Source organism: Ascaphus truei, chromosome 20, assembly GCF_040206685.1.
Source record: "Ascaphus truei isolate aAscTru1 chromosome 20, aAscTru1.hap1, whole genome shotgun sequence".
Lineage (NCBI taxonomy): Eukaryota > Metazoa > Chordata > Amphibia > Anura > Ascaphidae > Ascaphus > Ascaphus truei.
This window is the reverse complement of record NC_134502.1, coordinates 6,407,697-6,426,432: the sequence shown is the minus strand read 5'-3', so window position 1 is coordinate 6,426,432 and position 18,736 is coordinate 6,407,697. Positions and strand designations below refer to the sequence as shown.

The 18,736-nt window shown below is 41.9% G+C and overlaps 1 protein-coding gene across 1 annotated transcript in view; it reads left to right on the top strand.

The window, feature by feature from the left end:
• The window catches only part of LOC142471231 (uncharacterized), a 50,460-nt gene extending 32,017 nt beyond the window's left edge, over positions 1 to 18,443 (top strand). Inside the window, exons 4-8 of the mRNA XM_075578037.1 lie at positions 2,649 to 2,708; positions 2,925 to 3,072; positions 3,450 to 3,557; positions 14,951 to 15,046; positions 15,955 to 18,443. Coding sequence (XP_075434152.1) covers positions 2,649 to 2,708; positions 2,925 to 3,072; positions 3,450 to 3,557; positions 14,951 to 15,046; positions 15,955 to 16,985 — 1,443 coding nt within the window. The 3' untranslated portion in view covers positions 16,986 to 18,443. The remainder of the gene's footprint in view (positions 1 to 2,648; positions 2,709 to 2,924; positions 3,073 to 3,449; positions 3,558 to 14,950; positions 15,047 to 15,954) is intronic.
• The last annotated feature ends 293 nt before the right edge of the window (positions 18,444 to 18,736 follow it).

Genomic DNA, 18,736 nt, shown 5'->3' with positions numbered 1-18,736 from the left:
TTACATAGTTACATAGTTACATAGTAGATAAGGTTGAAAAAAGACATATGTCCATCAACTTCAACCTATGCTAAATATAGACAACATTTACTTTATCCTATATCTGTACTTACTTATTGATCCAGAGGAAGGCAAACAAAAGACCCCAGTGTCATATCATCCAATGATATCCCATAAGGGGAAAAATTAATTATTTCCTGACTCCAAGAATTGGCAATTGGATTACTCCCTGGATCAACATTCTTCCCATGTTTACTTATTTGGTATATCCCTGTATACCTTTCCTTTCTAAAAAGATGTCCAACCTTTTTTTAACAAATCTAATTTTGCTAGCCTCTCCTCATAAGTTAGATTGTCTGTCCCCTTTATTAATTTGGTGGCTCTTCTCTGCACTCTCTCTAGTTCCAGAATGTCTTTTCTAAGGAGTGGTGCCCAAAATTGTACTCTATATTCAAGGTGTGGTCTTACTAATACTTTGTAAAGGGGCATAATTATGTTTACTTCCCTTCCATCCATTGCCCGTTTAATGCAAGATAAGATCTTGTTTGCCTTTGTAGCTACTGCATGACTTTGGGCACTATGGCTAAGCCTGCTGTCTACTGGCACTCCTAAATTCTTCTCCATCAATTTATCCCCATTTAATTTGTAATTCGCCTTTTTATTCTTGCTTCCCGAATGCATAACCTTACATTTACCTGTATTAAACCTCATCTGCCATTTACCTGCCCAAGTTTCCTGTCTCTCCAAGTCCTTCTGGAAAGAAATTACACCCTACTCCGATTCTACTACCTTACACAATTTAGTATCATCAGCAAAGATGGAGACTTTGCTCTCGATCAATCGATCGATCCAGCTTCTACGGATGCGAGAACCTGCTTATTGCTGCTGTTCCAGCAAAAATCCTCAGAAAATGAATTCTGAACTCTACCTGAGACCCCCAAAAACAAAAAGGCTAAAATGGGGAAAGAAAACCAAGGAGCCCACATTGCTCCAAAGGTGAAACATCTGGTACCAACTTGGAAAAAGATGGTCAAAACCCTTTCCACTCTAGTATTTTGATCCAGAAAACCTGCGTATGCACCAGATACCCCAATCCCCATCGTTCCCAGCTCCAGACAATGCTCACCACGCCCTGGATCCAGCTCGGACAACCCAGTCCCTGCTCATCTCACCCTGAACCCAGTTCTAGTTGCATAGCAGCAGTAGAGAGCAAGACATCTGGAGGTACCTTCCCCACCCGCTGTATATCCATGCCATACCCAGATGTTATACAACATCCCAGGCCAGGAGGAAATTGGAGCTATGAGCCCCCCTGATGCAGGGAGAGACCTGCAGGAACGTGTCATCCCAGAGCAGTTAGCTGTGCCTGTTATCCAAAGCACACTTGTGGCACCACTGAGGCAAAGACCTGATGATGATACATGGTATGCTGGGAATGCAGTAGGGAACATCCACCTTTATGTTATACCAATGGAAACTTTGGCAACATTTCATAGAAACAGTGGAGGACCGCCGAATCGTTATGCCTCGCTAATCTTCAAACACCAAGTGAGTTTTGAGCAATATTCCGAGTGGTCCAAACAAGTAAACTATGACAGCTCCAGGGGTAAGAAGGCTATGCCCACCAATTTGAGAAGAGCCATTTTAGACGAGCTGAAGAAGCAGTTTAAACTCACTGCTGCACAATTCAAGATGGTCAAAGACTCAATCAATGCACTTTTACGGCATCATAGGACTGTGGGCTGGAGTCATCCAAATGAAGAAGAATTCATGAATTGATTGAATAAATAATGTATTTTTTTTTAAAGTTTGTAATTTGATAAATACCGTTTTTTAAAATAGGTTTGAATTCAGTCATTTCTTGTAGTCGTTGTTTCATTCTTGTTTTCATCCTTGTTTGGCAGGCTGATGAGCATCAGCACCATGTTCGTGTAAGAACAATTCCCGCGACACTTTAAGGTAATGTAATTGATGCATCTATTTCATGTAATGTACTCTATAGAGTACGTTTTATTCAATGGTCAATAACTGTACTGCGCATGCGCAGACATTCAATGCCATGCATGCATATTCCTTTGTACACACATGAGCAGAAGTTAAAGACACTCATACGTATGCGTTCTATGTAAGTACACGCATATGCATGCTTGATTCTTAATAAATAACATTCTCAGAATTATTTTACAGATGAAACTGCACAAGAGCCAGCCCAATGAAGATGTCGATTGAAGAACATTGTAGAAGATTGTATTAATCCACAAAGTGTTTGTTATTTATTTCTAACCGTCATTTACTGTAATCTAATAAAAAAAAGTGTAATATTTTAAATAGTCTTTAGTCATCTGACGGTTTTAGGGGAATAAGTGGCAGGTTACATTTAAATAAATGAGATATTATATCTGAAATTAACTGGAATAAGGGATGGGTTACGTTACATTTAGATTGACGACACACAAGCACTGCCTATCATTACTGCAGTGTACTGCAACCAATGCTAAAACTCAGCTTTTTCCAGTTGTGGCGAACTCGAAAACATCAGGAGATCAGATGTACTCCACGAGCCCTCGCAGAACGTAAATGACGCTACATCTCTGTTAAGTCCATCTCTTGCACTGAAGTCTGACATATATTCCTCTCTCATTCCGTAGGAATGCATCATTGTGAAAAATAATTCCCCCCAGAGCAGCAACCACCTGCTAAATGGAGAGGTGAGCACGGCTGGGGAATGTTACATTATAGCAGATTCATGACCCTTGACTGATCAAGCTCTATCTGGGCCTGTGTGTATTATTCTATCATCTCTCTCTGATTCTCTGCATGTTCTCATTAACATTATCCTTGATCTCCTGCCTCTTTATAAGTAAATTAGTCTTACAGAATACATTTCTATATATGAACGCTGAATGGGATTCTCTCTGTCTCAGGTACCTGTAAGGTGTGATGATGTTGTGGTCTATTTCTCAATGGAGGAGTGGGAGTATATAGAAGAACACAAGGGGCTTTACAAGGACGTAATGGTGGAGAATCACAAGATCCTCAATACTTTGGGACTTCTAGCCAACAGGAAATCAGGTAGAATAATGTTTTGTTTGTTATTAACTTGAATTAAAATATCCCACTCAAGGTTTATGTCCATTACATAAAATATATCATCAGAAGAGACAAAATGCTGGAGTCGCTCTTTGCTATGTTAGCAGACCACATACATCTTCCAAGTGAATTAAAATGAAGATGTAAACCTAATTATTGTGGGTTAAAAACTCTCAATTAAAATCTTTTTCTCTGTTATTTTCTAAGTGAATCTTGTGATTGTGTCTATTCATTTTTAGTTAGGACAAATCCATTAAAGAGGCTTAATAAATAATATTCATTTTTAAAATATGTGTAAAACACTGTAATTTCCAGTGTAACTTTATGCAAATATGTTTAATCTCTATTGAAATTGTCAGGTCTCCTCAATGAAAATCTAGGTATTGTATCAATTAGAGAGCTGGGAGAGGATGAGAGAGTGGAAAGGGACATTCAACAGGTGGAAATCTATCCAGACACCAGTGCAGGTGAGTAACATACAGGATAATAATCTCTATGGAACACGAGTCAGAATTAGTAAATAGTCTCCCTGAGTTCTGAAATGTTTAGTTCATATGAATATTGTTGACTGGTAAAAACCCTATAAAATAGTATTTATATTCCAATCTTCATTTCTCGTAAGTTCATTTAATAAAAGAAGATATTTTAGGGAAAAAGAGAAAATATATTCAGTCTACCGTTATTTTCTTTTCTGGGTCTCCACTCATGGTGGTGGGTACTAAATGGGATAGTTCCTCCTCTTTAGATGGAGTAGGGCAGGAAACGTCTCCAGGTCCTAGTACTGTATATAAGTCCCTCACCTTAACTGAAGGACAGAATTTGTTTTCCCCCATAGCTGTAAAAATACAACCGAGATAGATTACTATAGGAGGGTAGGATGTACCCACTGCCATAATTGGAGTCCAGGAAAAGAGAGTTTCGGTAATCTGAATAAATGTTCTCTTTTCCTCTTCCGCACATGGCAGTGGGTACTAAATGGCATATACCCAAGCAATACAACATGGGAGGGAATTACCAAAAAATCATTCCTATATGTTTAAACACTTTATTATTTGGTAATAGCGTGAAGAATTTTTCTACCACAGTTTGCTTCAGCTGAGGCCTTAACTGTAAAGGCCCATAATGTAGAGAGCGCATGTTCAAATGGGTTCACCAGGGATTCTAAGACCAATGAAAGATCCTGTGTGGGTTCTGTGCTTTTTATTTGGGGTCATAGCTGTTTGACTACTTGTAGACATCTTGTAATAAAGCTGTATGTATATCTTTATTTATATAGCGCCATTCACATGCATAGCACTTCGCAGAAGTAATACACGTTACATAATAATATAACACATAATGGGAATAAGGTCTTGAGACATAAAAATAAAATTAGTAAAAAAGAGTCCCTGCCCCGAAGAGCTTACAATCTAAGTTGTAAGTGGGGAGAATGTACAGAGATTGTAGGAGGGTGTTCAGGTAAGTGCGCCTGCAAGGGGCTCAGGGGAATGAATAAGATGTATAGTATCAGCCACGGAGCTACCCATATGCTTCGTTAAAGAGGTTTGTTTTAAGATAGGTCTTAAAGTTGGATAGCTAGGGTGTCAATCAGATATTGAGGGAAAGGTCTGTGAGTGAGAGGTTTTAGACGGGAGATGGCTTTAGATACAAAAGGGGTAGACAGAAGATATCCTTGAGCAGAATGCAAGAGTCGGACAGTTGTATAGCGAGAAATTAGGGCTGAGATGTGAGGTGGGGCAGAGGAGGGCACTGCCTTAAAGAGAGAAGTAGAATTTTCTGCGTAATACAGGATTTAATAGGAATCCAGGAGAGGGATTTCAGCAGGAGAGATGTGGAGACAGATTTAGGAGAGAGTAAAGTGATTCAAGCAGCAGCGTTTAGGATAGACTGTAGATAGGTTAGATTGTAGGAGAGACAAGTGAGAGGCAGGAAGGTCGGACAGCTGAAGGTTCCAATAGTGGAGATTGGACAGAATCAGGGCCTGTATTAGAGTTGTAGCCTTAGAGCAACAGAAGAAAGGATGTATCTTTGCAAATGGAGGAAAAAGCAAGAGTTGGGAAGGTGTCTTATGCTAAATTCTACTCTAGTGGTGCAGATAACGGCGAAATCTGGATCTATAAGGATCTCAGACTGAGACACTATTCAAAACCATCTTCCAAAATTTCAATCAATGACAAAAAAGAGAGATAAGGGATGTCTTGATTTCTCTTCTTTCACCATGGTATACGAAGAACAATTCCTGCACTCCTACCAATTGGGCTAAAATATACTAGTGACATTTTGCGTTTGGAACCTAAGTCTGTGTAACAAAGGAGTCATGTGTTTGCATCTTTTGATCAAAGCCTGATTCAAGCCGCCAATCTCATCAAGGTGTAATATACAAAAGTATATGAATAAAGTTGAGGTCTTCCTTGCTGGCATTAATGTTGTTATTTCCCGATCTAATCATCCCTTCTCTTTCAGCGCGTGATATCCAATCTCCATACTGCTAATGCCTAATTTTTCAGCTCTGGTTGTTGGATTGGGCTTTGTGTCAGCATGCCCTGAAAATCTGGGAGATTGGCATTTCCACCAGATGGACAAACCGTGTTCTTCTCACCTTACTTATGATAGGAAAATCTTGAGCAGAAGCAGTCCATGTTTTTTTGATAAAACGTGTGTCTGGGGCTAACCCCAGTGACAAATCAGCTGGTACAATACAACAGGACCCCGCTTCTCATCAATCCGCCGATACGGCAGTGCCGAGAAGGGGGTCGCCGCCGTCGCCATCATGTCCAGAACGGGCCGTCCAGGGGTCGCGCATGCGCAGAACGGCCTGGCCAGGGGTCACGCATGCGCGGATTGGAGGGGTTTCCTTCTGTCGCGCATGCGCAGAACGGCACATTGCCGGTCTGCGCATGCACACCTAACAAAAAGCGCCGGTTCCACTTTCCGACGATTTTCGCTTTATGGTGGGTCCTCAGAATGGAACCCGCCGTATTAGTGGGGCCCTCCTGTATCCCAAAATCTATTTCCTATTTGCCTGGATGGATTCTTGTTCGACTCAAAAAGTCGACTGCAGTATTTTGGCCCCATGGAATATAAACCGCTGTGATATCGTTCGAATTGGCTTCTGCCGAAAACATAAATGATACGTGGCTCTGCTTCTTGTTCCTCCTTCTATTGCAATGTATTTACATTACCATGGCAATGTTGTCGGGTTCTACTCTTATATCCTTGCCTTTAATATAACCATGATTTTTTTTTACCACATTCTTCACTAAGTGCAATTTTAGCACATTTGGTGGAAGCTCTTTGTAGAACCTCAGCCAACTTCCTTACGCCTTCCCATCTCCAGTCCCCATTCAGAGCTGCTGGTCGGTGGTGATTGTTATCCAATTGCCTACCTGGAGGGAGCGTGTATTATGTAGATTTTGTGGTATTTCCCACCATCAAGATCCAGTCTTGTTCTGGGATATATGTGAATCCTTTGCTCTGGATGTTTTGGGCCTGTGTTCCATTAATCCAAGAATATTTTCTGCAGTGGTTTCATATGGAATCTTGCCCATTTTCCATCACCCAATATCCAAGCAAACTTTCCCAATAATCTCATGCAATACAGAGCTGAAACTCAGCATGCCTGCCTTAACTTTCTGATTTAACTTGCAATTTACTGTACCTCATCTCGTAGATGGTTAACTCTCCCTTGTAGTGTCTGTAATATGACTCCCAGGATTTCAAAGACTGTGGTGGGGTTAGTTGTCTCTGTCTCTATTTATTATCCACCCATGATATTCCATTATCTTGATATCTATCTGTGTGTGACAGTAATACATGTTGTCTTGAAATTTTAGCAATAAGCCATCCTGTCCATCCGATTATGGACACATTTGGATAGCCCTCTTTCTCAGTTCAGCCACCAATGGAACTAATACCTTGATAAAGGTGCTAATCCAAACAGAATGGCAGTGTATTAATAATAATCCCCCCTTACTGGAAATCTGAAGTGTCTCTGATGGCTCTGTGTGATGGGTATGTGCAGATATGCATCCTTCAGGTCTCTGGAAACCAGCTAGTACTTTGACCTGACTTCTTGACTAATTGTGTTTAATGATACCACCTTGAATTTTCTTATTTGGAGGAAAATATTCAACCTCTTAAGGACCCAATACTGCTCTGAATTCTCCGGATAGTTTTCTGACCAGAATGTTTCTGGAGTAGTATCGTATTCTTTTTTGAGAACGAGGGACTTCCCTTATCACTTGTTTCAGTGTTAAGTTCATTAGAATATGGTCTAAAGGTTTGATTTCTGTGCGGATCTTGGACAGCTGGAAATAAAAAATGTTCGTCCTCTTCTTTTTGAGTGAACTCCACATGGTAACCTTAGTAGATGACTTAAAGAAACCATCTGTCTCTTTCAGATTTAGTCCACACAGCTGTGGACTGTGCCAGTCTTTCTCCCACAGTGAATTGCAGGGCTCTCCTTATTTAATGAAAACGTTCCCCTTCCGAAGGATTCTCTCTGTGCTGATTGCCATGAGAAAGGTCTCTCAGAGAGAGGGACCCTGGCATACCTGTTGGGCATCCTGTCTTACTAAGGATTATAAAAAAAAAACATCTCATTCTTCTCTTCTGTGGAAAGAAGACACTTCCCCCTAACATATTGGATATTGCATTCAGCTTTCGACTGATAGAGATATTCACCTTCAAATGGCAGGGAACATAGATTGTTCTTTCAGGTGGCGTCTACCACCCAATGTCTCAGCCACAATGCTGCCCTTCTCACAGCCACTGATAGTACCTTGGATTTTTCTGATATGTTGCCAACTTAATTTCTGAGGGAGCACTCAGGATCAATCCTGTCTGTACGTCCTTCTCCAGTGTTTCTTCCATGTAGGCCATACCGATGTTCATGGCTCTTGATAGTGATTCTGTGGCTACAGTTGGCTGGCATGCTAAAAAATACTTTCTTAGGACACATTCCATTTTTCAGTCCATAGCGTCTTTAAAGGATACTGCATCATCCACAGCCAACTTAGTTTATCTATCAATCCTTGTGATTGCAGCATAAACTTTAGGAGAGGCTTTCCAATTCCTGACCATTTTTTTTGCAAAAGATACGTCCTGGTAAATATTTTAGGAGTCGCCAATTTCTTTTCTGGCTGTGCCCACTTGGCCTCCGTCGTCCCCTTTATAACCTTGTGCATGGGGGAATATCTAATCTTCCTTTGTGAGCCCATGAATAATTTCTTTCTTCAAGCGGTGTTCTTCTAACTCGAGTTCTACCCTCATTGCCTTAATTAAGGGGTTTATGAGGTCTAGATTAAAATGCAAATCTTTGTCTAACTCCACCTGTTTGGATGAATCCAATATTCATTCCGAATGTTGCTGAAATACCTCTTAACTTCTGAAGAAGGGTCTTCTTGTCCACACTTGTTTGTGACCTTGACCTTTTGGGAGACTGCATTCGCTGATTCAACAATCTGTTATATGGTCTCCTTCATCCAGTATAGAAATCTGAACATCTGATCATTAGGTTCCACCGCAGCTGACTTCAAGTATTCGTAACATATGGTTTTTTTCTTCCATGGCTGGTTTGTCACATGCAGCACACATTCTGGATTATTTTTTAGCCTTCTTTTTATGATGTAAACCCTCCATGGCTGCCTTTGAAGTTCCTTCTTCTGATGGACGCTCAGAAGTACTGTTGAGATAAATGAATATCTTCATTCTTCACAGTACAAATGCATTCTCTTTAAGTCATAACAAACTAAGGACTTGTGGCAGATTTCAGTGCAATTCTTGCAGCTTAAAGTGCACTCTTTTCCTGACCTTCTAAGTGCCTCTGCACACCACATGCATAATTGAGGCATCCGTCACCGCCAAGCCTATGACGTCATCGCACTGACCGCTTTAAGACATGGTGCACACTTCCGATCCTCAGCGCTCCATCCACACCTCATCGGAACCACGACTCCCCACTCCCAACCGGTATGGCGGTGATCCACTCGGCTGTCAGGGTTTCTTAAATCAGTGTTCCATTTAATTTGAACTGTTACCCTCACGGTTTATATCACAGTGTTCCCGTGTGGTGTACATTATGTTCCTCTTGATAGGCGATGCCCAGGCCAAGACTTCATCCATTTGGGAAAATAGGTTGGACCTTACTAACAATCTGTCTCTATTCACTCAAGAACTCCGGCGGGTCTTTGACACACCGAAACACAAAGTGATGTCTTGCTCTTCCCTCTTGCACATATCACAAGGCTCCCATTCGGTTGCACGCTATGCGATTGAGTTCTGGACTATCGCTGCCGAGACCGGCTGTAATAAAGAGGCACTATTCGTGGTCTTCTGGCAAGGTCTCTCTGAGAACCTCAAGGACGAGCTCTCCGCACTCAAACGGCCATCAGATTTGGAGGATCTTATCGCCCTCTGCATCCACATGGAACAACATTTGCAGGAATGGAGAGCTGAGAGGGCCCAGCGTAGAGGAAGCATTCACCCCTTTCAATCTCGTTCAGTCCCCTTCGTTACCGACAACATCCTGGAGGCAGAGGAGCCGATGCAGATGGGAAGTAGTAAGCTCTCGGCCAGTGAAAGATGCTACAGGAAAAGTGCTGGATTGTGTATGTACTGCGGTCTTGCCGGACATCAGGCTCTTCTCTGTCCCAATAAGTTGGGAAATGCCACTTCCCAGTGAGATCCGGGAGAGTCACACTGGGAACACTCTGCTGTTCTCCCTCAGGCCTACATACAAGGCTCCTATTACCTATAGAATTGATTGGGGAATCCTTTACAGTAAATACGAGGGGCCTTCTTGGATTCCGGGTCAGTCGGCAACTTCGTCGACCAGAGTTTAGTTGAGAAATCCCATTAATTAAGAAGGAATTTCCAGTATATTTGGAAGCGATCGATGATAGACCTCTAAAGCCGGCTTTCATCTCGTTGGAGATGGTCCAGATAAAGTTGATGATGGGTAAGGATCATGCGGAGGACATCCGATTTGACGTGATCCATTCTCCGACTGCCAACATCATTCTGGTGTTTCCCTGGCTTCAACGTCATAACCCTCAAGTTGATTGGACAGTGTCTCGTCTTATCCGCTTGAGCTCCCGCTGTATGGAGACATGTTCTGTGTTGCCCCAAACTCTTTCGGGGATTACTCTGCCATCCAAGGAGACTCTGTCCACTTTACCTACAATCTACACCTCCTTTGAGGACATGTTTGACAAAGTCCAGTCCGAGGAACTATCGCAGCATCAGCCGTTTGATTGTCCCATTGATCTGCTGCCTAGTTCAGTCCCCCCACACCCCCTCCATGAAGGAGTATATTCAGGAGAACCTACAGAGGGGCTTCATCTAGAAGTTGTCTTCCACTGCTGAGGCCGACTTCTTCTTTGTTAAGAAAAAGGAAGGTTCACTTTGGCCATATATCGATTATCCAGGACTAATCAAAATCAAGGTCAAAAAACGGTATCCCTTACCTCTCATCTCCGAACTCTTCAACCGGCTGCAGGGAGCATCCATCTTTACAAAATTGGACATGCGAGGAGCATGTAACTTGGTTCCCGGATCCATCAGGGTGAACAGTGAAAAACGGCATTCAACACTCATGACGGGCATTATGAGTATCTTGTCATGCCTTTCAGGCTGCGTTTTTCAGAACTTTGTTAACGAGATCTTCTGGGACCTTCTCGATAGATATGTTATTGTGTCTCTTGAAGACATCCTGATTTTCTCTAAATCAGTGTCAGAATCACCAGGAATATGTGAAGCAAGTCCTGAGACGTCTAAGGAAGAATCACCTGTTTGCGAAACTAGAGAAATGCCAGTTTCACCAGTTCAGCACTACTTTCCTAGGTTACATGTAACTGTGTAACATACACATAATCTCAGCTACTGGCTTGGCGATGCATCCAGCCAATGGCCATTCTGAAGTGGCCACGTCCCATTGGCTTGAAGGCCATTCAGCGCTTTCTGGGGTTTGCTAATTACTACTGCCGGATTATCCAGAACGTATCCTTAGTTCTAGCACCCATCACCGCCTTGACCAGAAAAGGTGTGGATCCCTCGCAATGGCCTGCTGAGGCCTTAGTGGCCTTCGAAAGACTTGAGATGGCATTCGCGTCAGCCCCGATCCTGGTGCACCCGGATCCCGCCATACCCTTCACCTTAGAAGTGGATGCATCTGATGTTGGGGCATGGACTGTACTTTCCCAACGGATGGACGACAAGGTGAAACTTCATTCTTGTGCGTTCTTTTGCGTAACTATGATGTGAGCAACTGGGAGTTTCTGGCTATCAAGATGTCTCTACAACAATGGAGACACCTGCTGGCGAGAACGGAGAATCATATCACTGTTCTCACATACCACATGAACTTAATGTATATTGAGGGCGCCCTTCGACTGGGGTCCTGGCAAGCACGTTAGTCACTATTTTGCTCCTGTTTTAAGTTCATCATTTTGTATATCCCTGGCTCCAAGAACATAAAAGCAGACGTACTCTCCCGACAATTCTTGGTGGATGACGTAGCTGAGGCTCGTGAAGATCCCATTCTTCCCACCTCTCGTATCATCTCACCGGTCACCTTCAATGCCTTGGAAGATATTATTCGGAACAGTTCTAGCTCCCAGAGGGCGTCGACGTCCCTGAAAATCGCCTCTCCATTTTGTCGCTCTACCAACAAAAGGTCATGGAATGGGGCCATAACTACAAGATTGCCGGGCATCCAGGAGAGAGGAAGACTACTGAACTCTTGGAACGGACATGTCAATGGCCTGAGATTTGTAAGGACATGAAGACCTTCATGGCAGCATGTCCTGTGTGCGCCCGGAACAAGACTCCTAGAAATCATCCTGCGGGTCTTCTTCAGCCTCTTCCTATCCCGGACCGTCCATGGACCCACGTCTCCATGGATTTTATTTGTGGAGTTACCGCCACCCAGGAGCATTACACCAATCCTAGTAGTGGAGGATCGCTTCTCTAAGCAGGCACTTTTCATCCTGCTGTTGGGACTTCCCAATGCCACTACTCTGTCCGAAATATTCATCAGAGAGATTCTCTGTCTCCATGGAGCTCCACAGGTTATTGTGTCCAATCATGGCTCTCAATTTATATCCAAGTTTTGACGGGCCTTTTGTCAACAACTCTGAATAACTCTAAACTTTTCGTCGGCAGTCTAATAGACAGACGGAGCAGACTAACCAGTCTTTGGAACAATTCAGCCATTGCTACATCTCCGAGACCCAGGATGACTCGGCAGATCTGTTGCCACTCTCACAGAACCTGCGGAACAAATCATTCCAGGAGTCGACCTTCTTCTGCAACTCTGGGTTTCACCCTTTAGTACTCCCTTCCTCCAGAGCTGCGTCCAGGTTCCCAACCATGGATGACTGGATCAAACAGCCACAAGAGCCAGAAGAGGCAAGCTGACAGGCATAGACGGGCTTCTCCGTCATACAACCCAAGAGACATGTTCTGGTTATCTACAAAGAACATCAAGCTGAAGGCGTCTACCGCCAAAATTTCCCTAAAGTTCATCAGCCCATTTACCATCATCGAGAGGGTTAATCTGGTGGCATTCTGACTGTGCTTACCAGCGACCATGAGGATCCCGGCCGTATTCCACGTCTCACTCTTGAAACTTTTTGTACAGGATCCATCTTCCTCCACTCTTGTGTCCCTCCTTAGCTTGTCCTGGTGGATGGACAGCAGTAGTTTGAGGTGCAAACTATCCTGAATGCCAGGAGGTCCAAAGGAGGACTCCAATACCCAGTCCTAGGTTCCGCATGAACAACTCCATGCTCCCCATCTGGTCCGAGCCTTTCACCATAAGAATCCGCTGAAGCCATCCCTGGAGGGCCCAGAGGTTGCCCCTGAAGGGGGGAGTACTGTGAGGATCTGTCGCAGGTCCCACCCTGTCAAGCTCTGTTCACCTTATTGGTTTCAGTCCTGTTTCTGTCTGCAGTGCAGCTCTGCGCCTGATTGGTTCAACCTGCTATTTATCCTCAGCATATTCCACCAGGAAGTTGGCTGAGCATAGTCTCTACCTTCCCTTGCGTTGACTCCGCTGCTTTCTTCAACCCTCAAGTCGACAAGTGACCCCTATGACCTGTCTTTCTCTACTCTTCGACTACTCTACTCTCTCCTACCCTGATCCGACTACTCATGACAATGAGTCCTGCATCTGGATGCAACTTCGGGGCTCCAGGTCTGTGTAATTATACCCATGCCTAGCCCTCTCTGTTCCCCCGTGTTTGTGGCGGGCACCCATTACACAGCCCTACCCTGGCCTTGTTTTTCACTGATTTTGTTCCATGACATCGACACGTGCAGGAGCTTCAGGGGCAGAGGCTTAAAACTCTCGAATCGAACTGCACGTGAGTCCTACAGATGCAGCCACCAGTATTAGAACACTTACCTGGGAAATTCTGAGAGATTCTGGGAGATTCTTGGGCAGTCTCACAGTAAATGCCTCAACATTGCCTCAACATTTCTGTGAGATTCTTAATGGCCCATCATATTAACACAGCGGGGGGTCTCTATAGTCCCATTCAAACTGAATGGGACTGCAGGGTCCCCTGCTGTGTTAATTCAATGGGCCATTAAGAATCTCACAGAAATGTTGAGGCATGTTAGGCATTTACTGTGAGACTGCCCCAGAATTTCCCAGGCAAGAGTTCTAATTCTGGTGGCTGAATGTGTATTTCAAAATAACAAACCTACTGCTACGCTCTAGTGATGAAGTATATGTGAAAAGATAAAAATACAAATAATGGTGTAGCCAATAAATCAATAACCCTAACTATTAAAACTGTGTTAGTTTCACTCACAAGTTGGAATATATAGTTATAGCGTATCATAGATCCTTCTCTCTCTGACAAGAGCCCTTTAGTGGATCTTACCACATGGATCCTTGGACAACCCCTCTTAAGTAAATATCAGCGTATCCCCCTCAGTAGGTAGTCACCCAAGGATTGAAAAAGAGAAACTCGCAATGGTGTGATATTGTAAAGAAAAGATTATATTGCACAATAAAAATATAAATGTATCACTCACATTTGGTAAAAGCATACATTTCATGGGAGAGGACAAACAGTGGTGTGTCGCTAAGGTCTGGCTGGAGCAATCGCCGCCTCCGTCACATCCGCATACGTCACTTCCTCTGACGTCTCACTTCGGGGCAGAAGCGGCCTTTGTGGTTCCTCCAGTCTGCTCGACTGCCAGCACTTTCTCTTGCCACAATCTACGGTCCTCCCAGGAACAGCTGATTGCGGGTTATTCATTTATTGGCTACACCATTATTTGTATTTTTATCTTTTCACATATACTTTGTCACGAGATACACCAGTGCTCCCCTTACCTGGAAGACAACATACTACTATTTTGGACCAAAGAACAGTCCAATTAAAGGGTGTAGAGCTTATTTTTGTATTTTATAGTATTTCACTAATTTAATCACTATTTAGGTGAAGGTTTATTATTACACACTTTATTATTTGAAAAGATCACTATTATAGATATAACACTGCACTGTTTGGGTGATACGCACCAGCTTGGATTGAATTCACCGTTCACATATATTTTCACCATACTATATAGAAGCACCCGTTCCGATTTTTCTTTTCTTGCTACGCTCTAGGACAGGAAAAATACAATCCTGAATGTAAAGGGATGGCCTTATATGCAGTACTAGTACCTGCAAAATAGTTTTCTGTCCTACTGCGGCTGAATGGGGTGAGGAGCTATCCCATTTGGTACCCACTGCCATATGGAGATGATGGAAAACACATGAAATAGAATATGTATTAAAAAGAATTATAAGAAAAAGTAAAGGAAATAAGAAAATGTACTTTGTATTGAATGATTTGAGCAGGTGACGTTAAAGATGAAATTGTACCATGGGTTGAGCAAATAGAGGTGCCAAATTTGAAGAGCCATGAGATGCAAAGCCATGAACATACCAGCACAGGTGAGTAGAACACGTGTGAAGAAAGCAGGTCAGGGCCCATATTTCCCCCATGTGCAGAGAAAAATTATTACAATTGAAATTTATGTGTAGGAATGTTCTCAAGGAAATGATGTCGTGCATCAGTATTAAAAGTAATTAGGAAAAATTCCTTAGCGTTCTATATTTTAACCTTTAGATCTTTCTAATAATGTACCTGCTATGGCTCAGGGCCTGGCATGCCATACTGTAGGTGTCACGATGGACCCAGCTTATTACGACTTTTAATTACCGGGATCATTGATTGAGCAAGCAGAGAGATAAAAATAAATTGCGTTTATTCACTTAATGAACGCACACAACTATGTTACACAAAAATACAGTAAAAAGACACACTTGCTTTGGAAACTGCGATAACAAAACTAATCTTTCCTAATTGCAAACACACAGCAAAATATTCCAGGCTACCCAGCCTGTAGCCTCTGGCTGTTGAATTCGGGTCACTTATCCTCTGAGAAATTTAGACAATTTACTCAGAGCTGGAACTTCTCAAAAGGAACTGAATCTTTGGGGTATCCCATAACCCGGAACCCTGCTACATAGACGCATTCTGCAAAGATTTTCTCCGTCAAACCCACCCTGAAACTTACAGCCTACAAATCTCCCGATCCCAGCATCCCCGGAAAGGAAATAAAATCACATAATTCTCGCAAAATCAGTATACAGTTGCAGTAATACATTTTTGATATCTGGGTCCCAGAGCTGATACATCAAGTGTCATAGAACATATAACCAAACAAGAAAGTGTTACCACCAAAAAGCCAACATCCCTCTCTGACCCCTCATTTTCAAATGATGCTCATAGTGAATTAAATGTTAGATTATACTGTTATGATACACTTCTTTACTCACTGTGCATTTCCTTCCAACAGATGGATCCATGAGCTGTAATATGTTAGAAGTATTCAACACTGCAGCGTGTTCAACAGATAGGACAATGGAAAATATCAATTTCCCCTCAGAAGGGAAGTGTCATAAATGCAATGAATGTGGGAGACATTTTGCTTACAAATCTAATCTTATTGTACATCAGAAAACGCACACAGGAGAGAAGCCTCATAAATGCAAAGAATGTGGGAAACACTTTGCTTCCAAATCTAATCTTATTGTACATCAGAAAACACACACAGGAGAGAAGTCTCATAAATGCAATGAATGTGGGAAACACTTCACTCGCAAATCTAATCTTGTTGAACATCAGAGAAAGCACACAGGAGAGAAGCCTCATAAATGCAATGAATGTGGGAAACAGTTTGCTTACAAGTCTCGTCTTATTAAACATCAGAGAACACACACAGGAGAGAAGTTTCATAAATGCAATGAATGTGGGAAACAGTTTGCTTCTAAATATACTCTTGTTGTACATCAGAAAACACACACAGGAGAGAAGCCTCATAAATGCAATGAATGTGGGAAACAGTTTACTTATAAATCTAGTCTTCTTGAACATCAGAGAATGCACACAGGAGAGAAGCCTCATAAATGTAATGAATGTGGGAAACACTTCAATCGCAAATCTAATCTTGTTGAACATCAGAAAACACACACAGGAGAGAATTATCATAAATGCAATGAATGTGGGAAACAGTTCGCTTCCAAATGTAGTCTTAATGTACATCAGAAAACTCACACAGGAGAGAAACATCATATATGTAATGAATGTGGGAAACACTTCACTCGCAAATCTAGTCTTCTTATACATCAGAGAACACACACAGGAGAAAAGCATCATTCATGTAATGAATGTGGGAAGCACTTCGCTTTCAAATCTAACCTTATTATACATCAGAGAACACACACAGGAGAGAAGCCTCATAAGTGTAATGACTGTGGGAAATGGTTTACTCACAAATATAGTCTTATTACACATTACAGATTACACACAGGAGAGAAGAAGCCCTAATAAATGTATTGAATGTGGAAAACAGGGAAATGTCATACCCTATGTGCATTAACTGTGGGAAACACTTTGCTAGTAAGTCAGCTTTTAATTGACATCAAATGATTGACACAGGAGAAGAGCCTCATTCTTGAACTGAGTGTGGGGATTGCTTTACAGGCCAAATCTTCTTAAACACCAGAAAACTCATAAAGAAGAGAAATAATATGTTTGCCTTAAATGTGTGAAATACTTTTCTTCCAAGTCTAAATTTACCTTATATCAGAGAATACACACAGGAGAGCCTTAACGTTCAATATTTTTAGGAAAGACACTTTTTATTGCATCAAAATGCACACGAGAAAAGCCATACTGTATGTTTTCCCTAAATGTGGAAAATGTTTTTCTGAAAACTCAAGTCTTCTTACACACCAGACAAACTCATACAAGAAAGAGGCCATGAATGAGGGAAATTCACCTTCCCATAGCATATGGCAAAACATGAGAAACAAATCCCAAAGATGGTGCTTCTAATATCCAGGAAATGGTAGCAATATAGCTAAAGTGTCCAGGACCTTACGTGATAAAAGGAATCCATCCAAAATGCACTAATAATGTGTATAGAGTAGTATAGGGCTCACAATGAAGCCATATAAAGGGACCCAAATGAACAGGACACACACACAGCACAAATATGGGAATGAGCTCAAGAATGAAAGAACTCACCCCGTCTAAAGTGCCTAAGTGGTGATCCGTAGGCCCGTAGGCTGGGCATCACAAATACCTCTATGAACACAGTGGCAATGAGAAAATCAGTCCGTTGGAGTATGCATTAAAGGCTCACAATTACACGGTATGCGATGGTCCCGGAAGTGGCGTGCTTCAATCCGGTAGATGAATGAGTAGAAAAGCAGGAAATGGTTGAGCACTGCGTGAAAATAGGACTGGGGGCTGACTTAAAAATAAAAATGCTTTATTAAAGATGCATAATAGCAAAAGCTACAGACAAGGTTCTCTGACGCGTTTTACGCCAAATGGCGCTTTTTTCATTTGATAAACATGAATCGTGGATTTATATTTCAATAAAGTTCATGGATCAGAATATACTCTGGATTTAATATTTTTCTAAAATGTTACATTTGCAGGGTTTTTTTTCTTCGCAAAAAAATGTCTTGATTAACAAGTAATAAAGAAAATGTTTGTGAATTTTTCCTGATTGTGTTGAGCTTAAAGTTGTAGATGCCGAGAAGACCTATAGAAGTGGTAATATTAGATTTGAAAAGCAACATCAACTAAAATGTTATCCATGTAGAACTGTCATTACAGTTACTTATCATTGATTTTCTTTTTTGAAACTTCTTCTCTGATGAAAAATGGTTACCCCATCAGTTATTTGTGTCAAGTCCCAGGGATTTACATCATAATTTTTCTACATCAGGGAATGTTTGGAGAGTTATAGTATTGATTAAAAAAGAAAAAAATGTTGAGTGTTCCATGTTTTGCTTCCAATCTGTATTAAACACATTTTTTTTTACTTATGCTTTTGTATTCTTAGCTTTATTTTCTATGGAAATGGGAAAGGTTTTCTTTAGAATGGGACATTGCATGTGAATTAAGTGTTTCCTCCTTTAGCCCTTGCTATACAGTACATTTTAGATAACCAAACAAGAGAGGGGAACCTAAAAAACGTGGAGTAGCTTTGTGGTAAGAACGATGCCTTTGCAGTTGGTAAATCTAGTATCGGCTTTCATTGTGAATTTGTTCTTCAAAAGTCT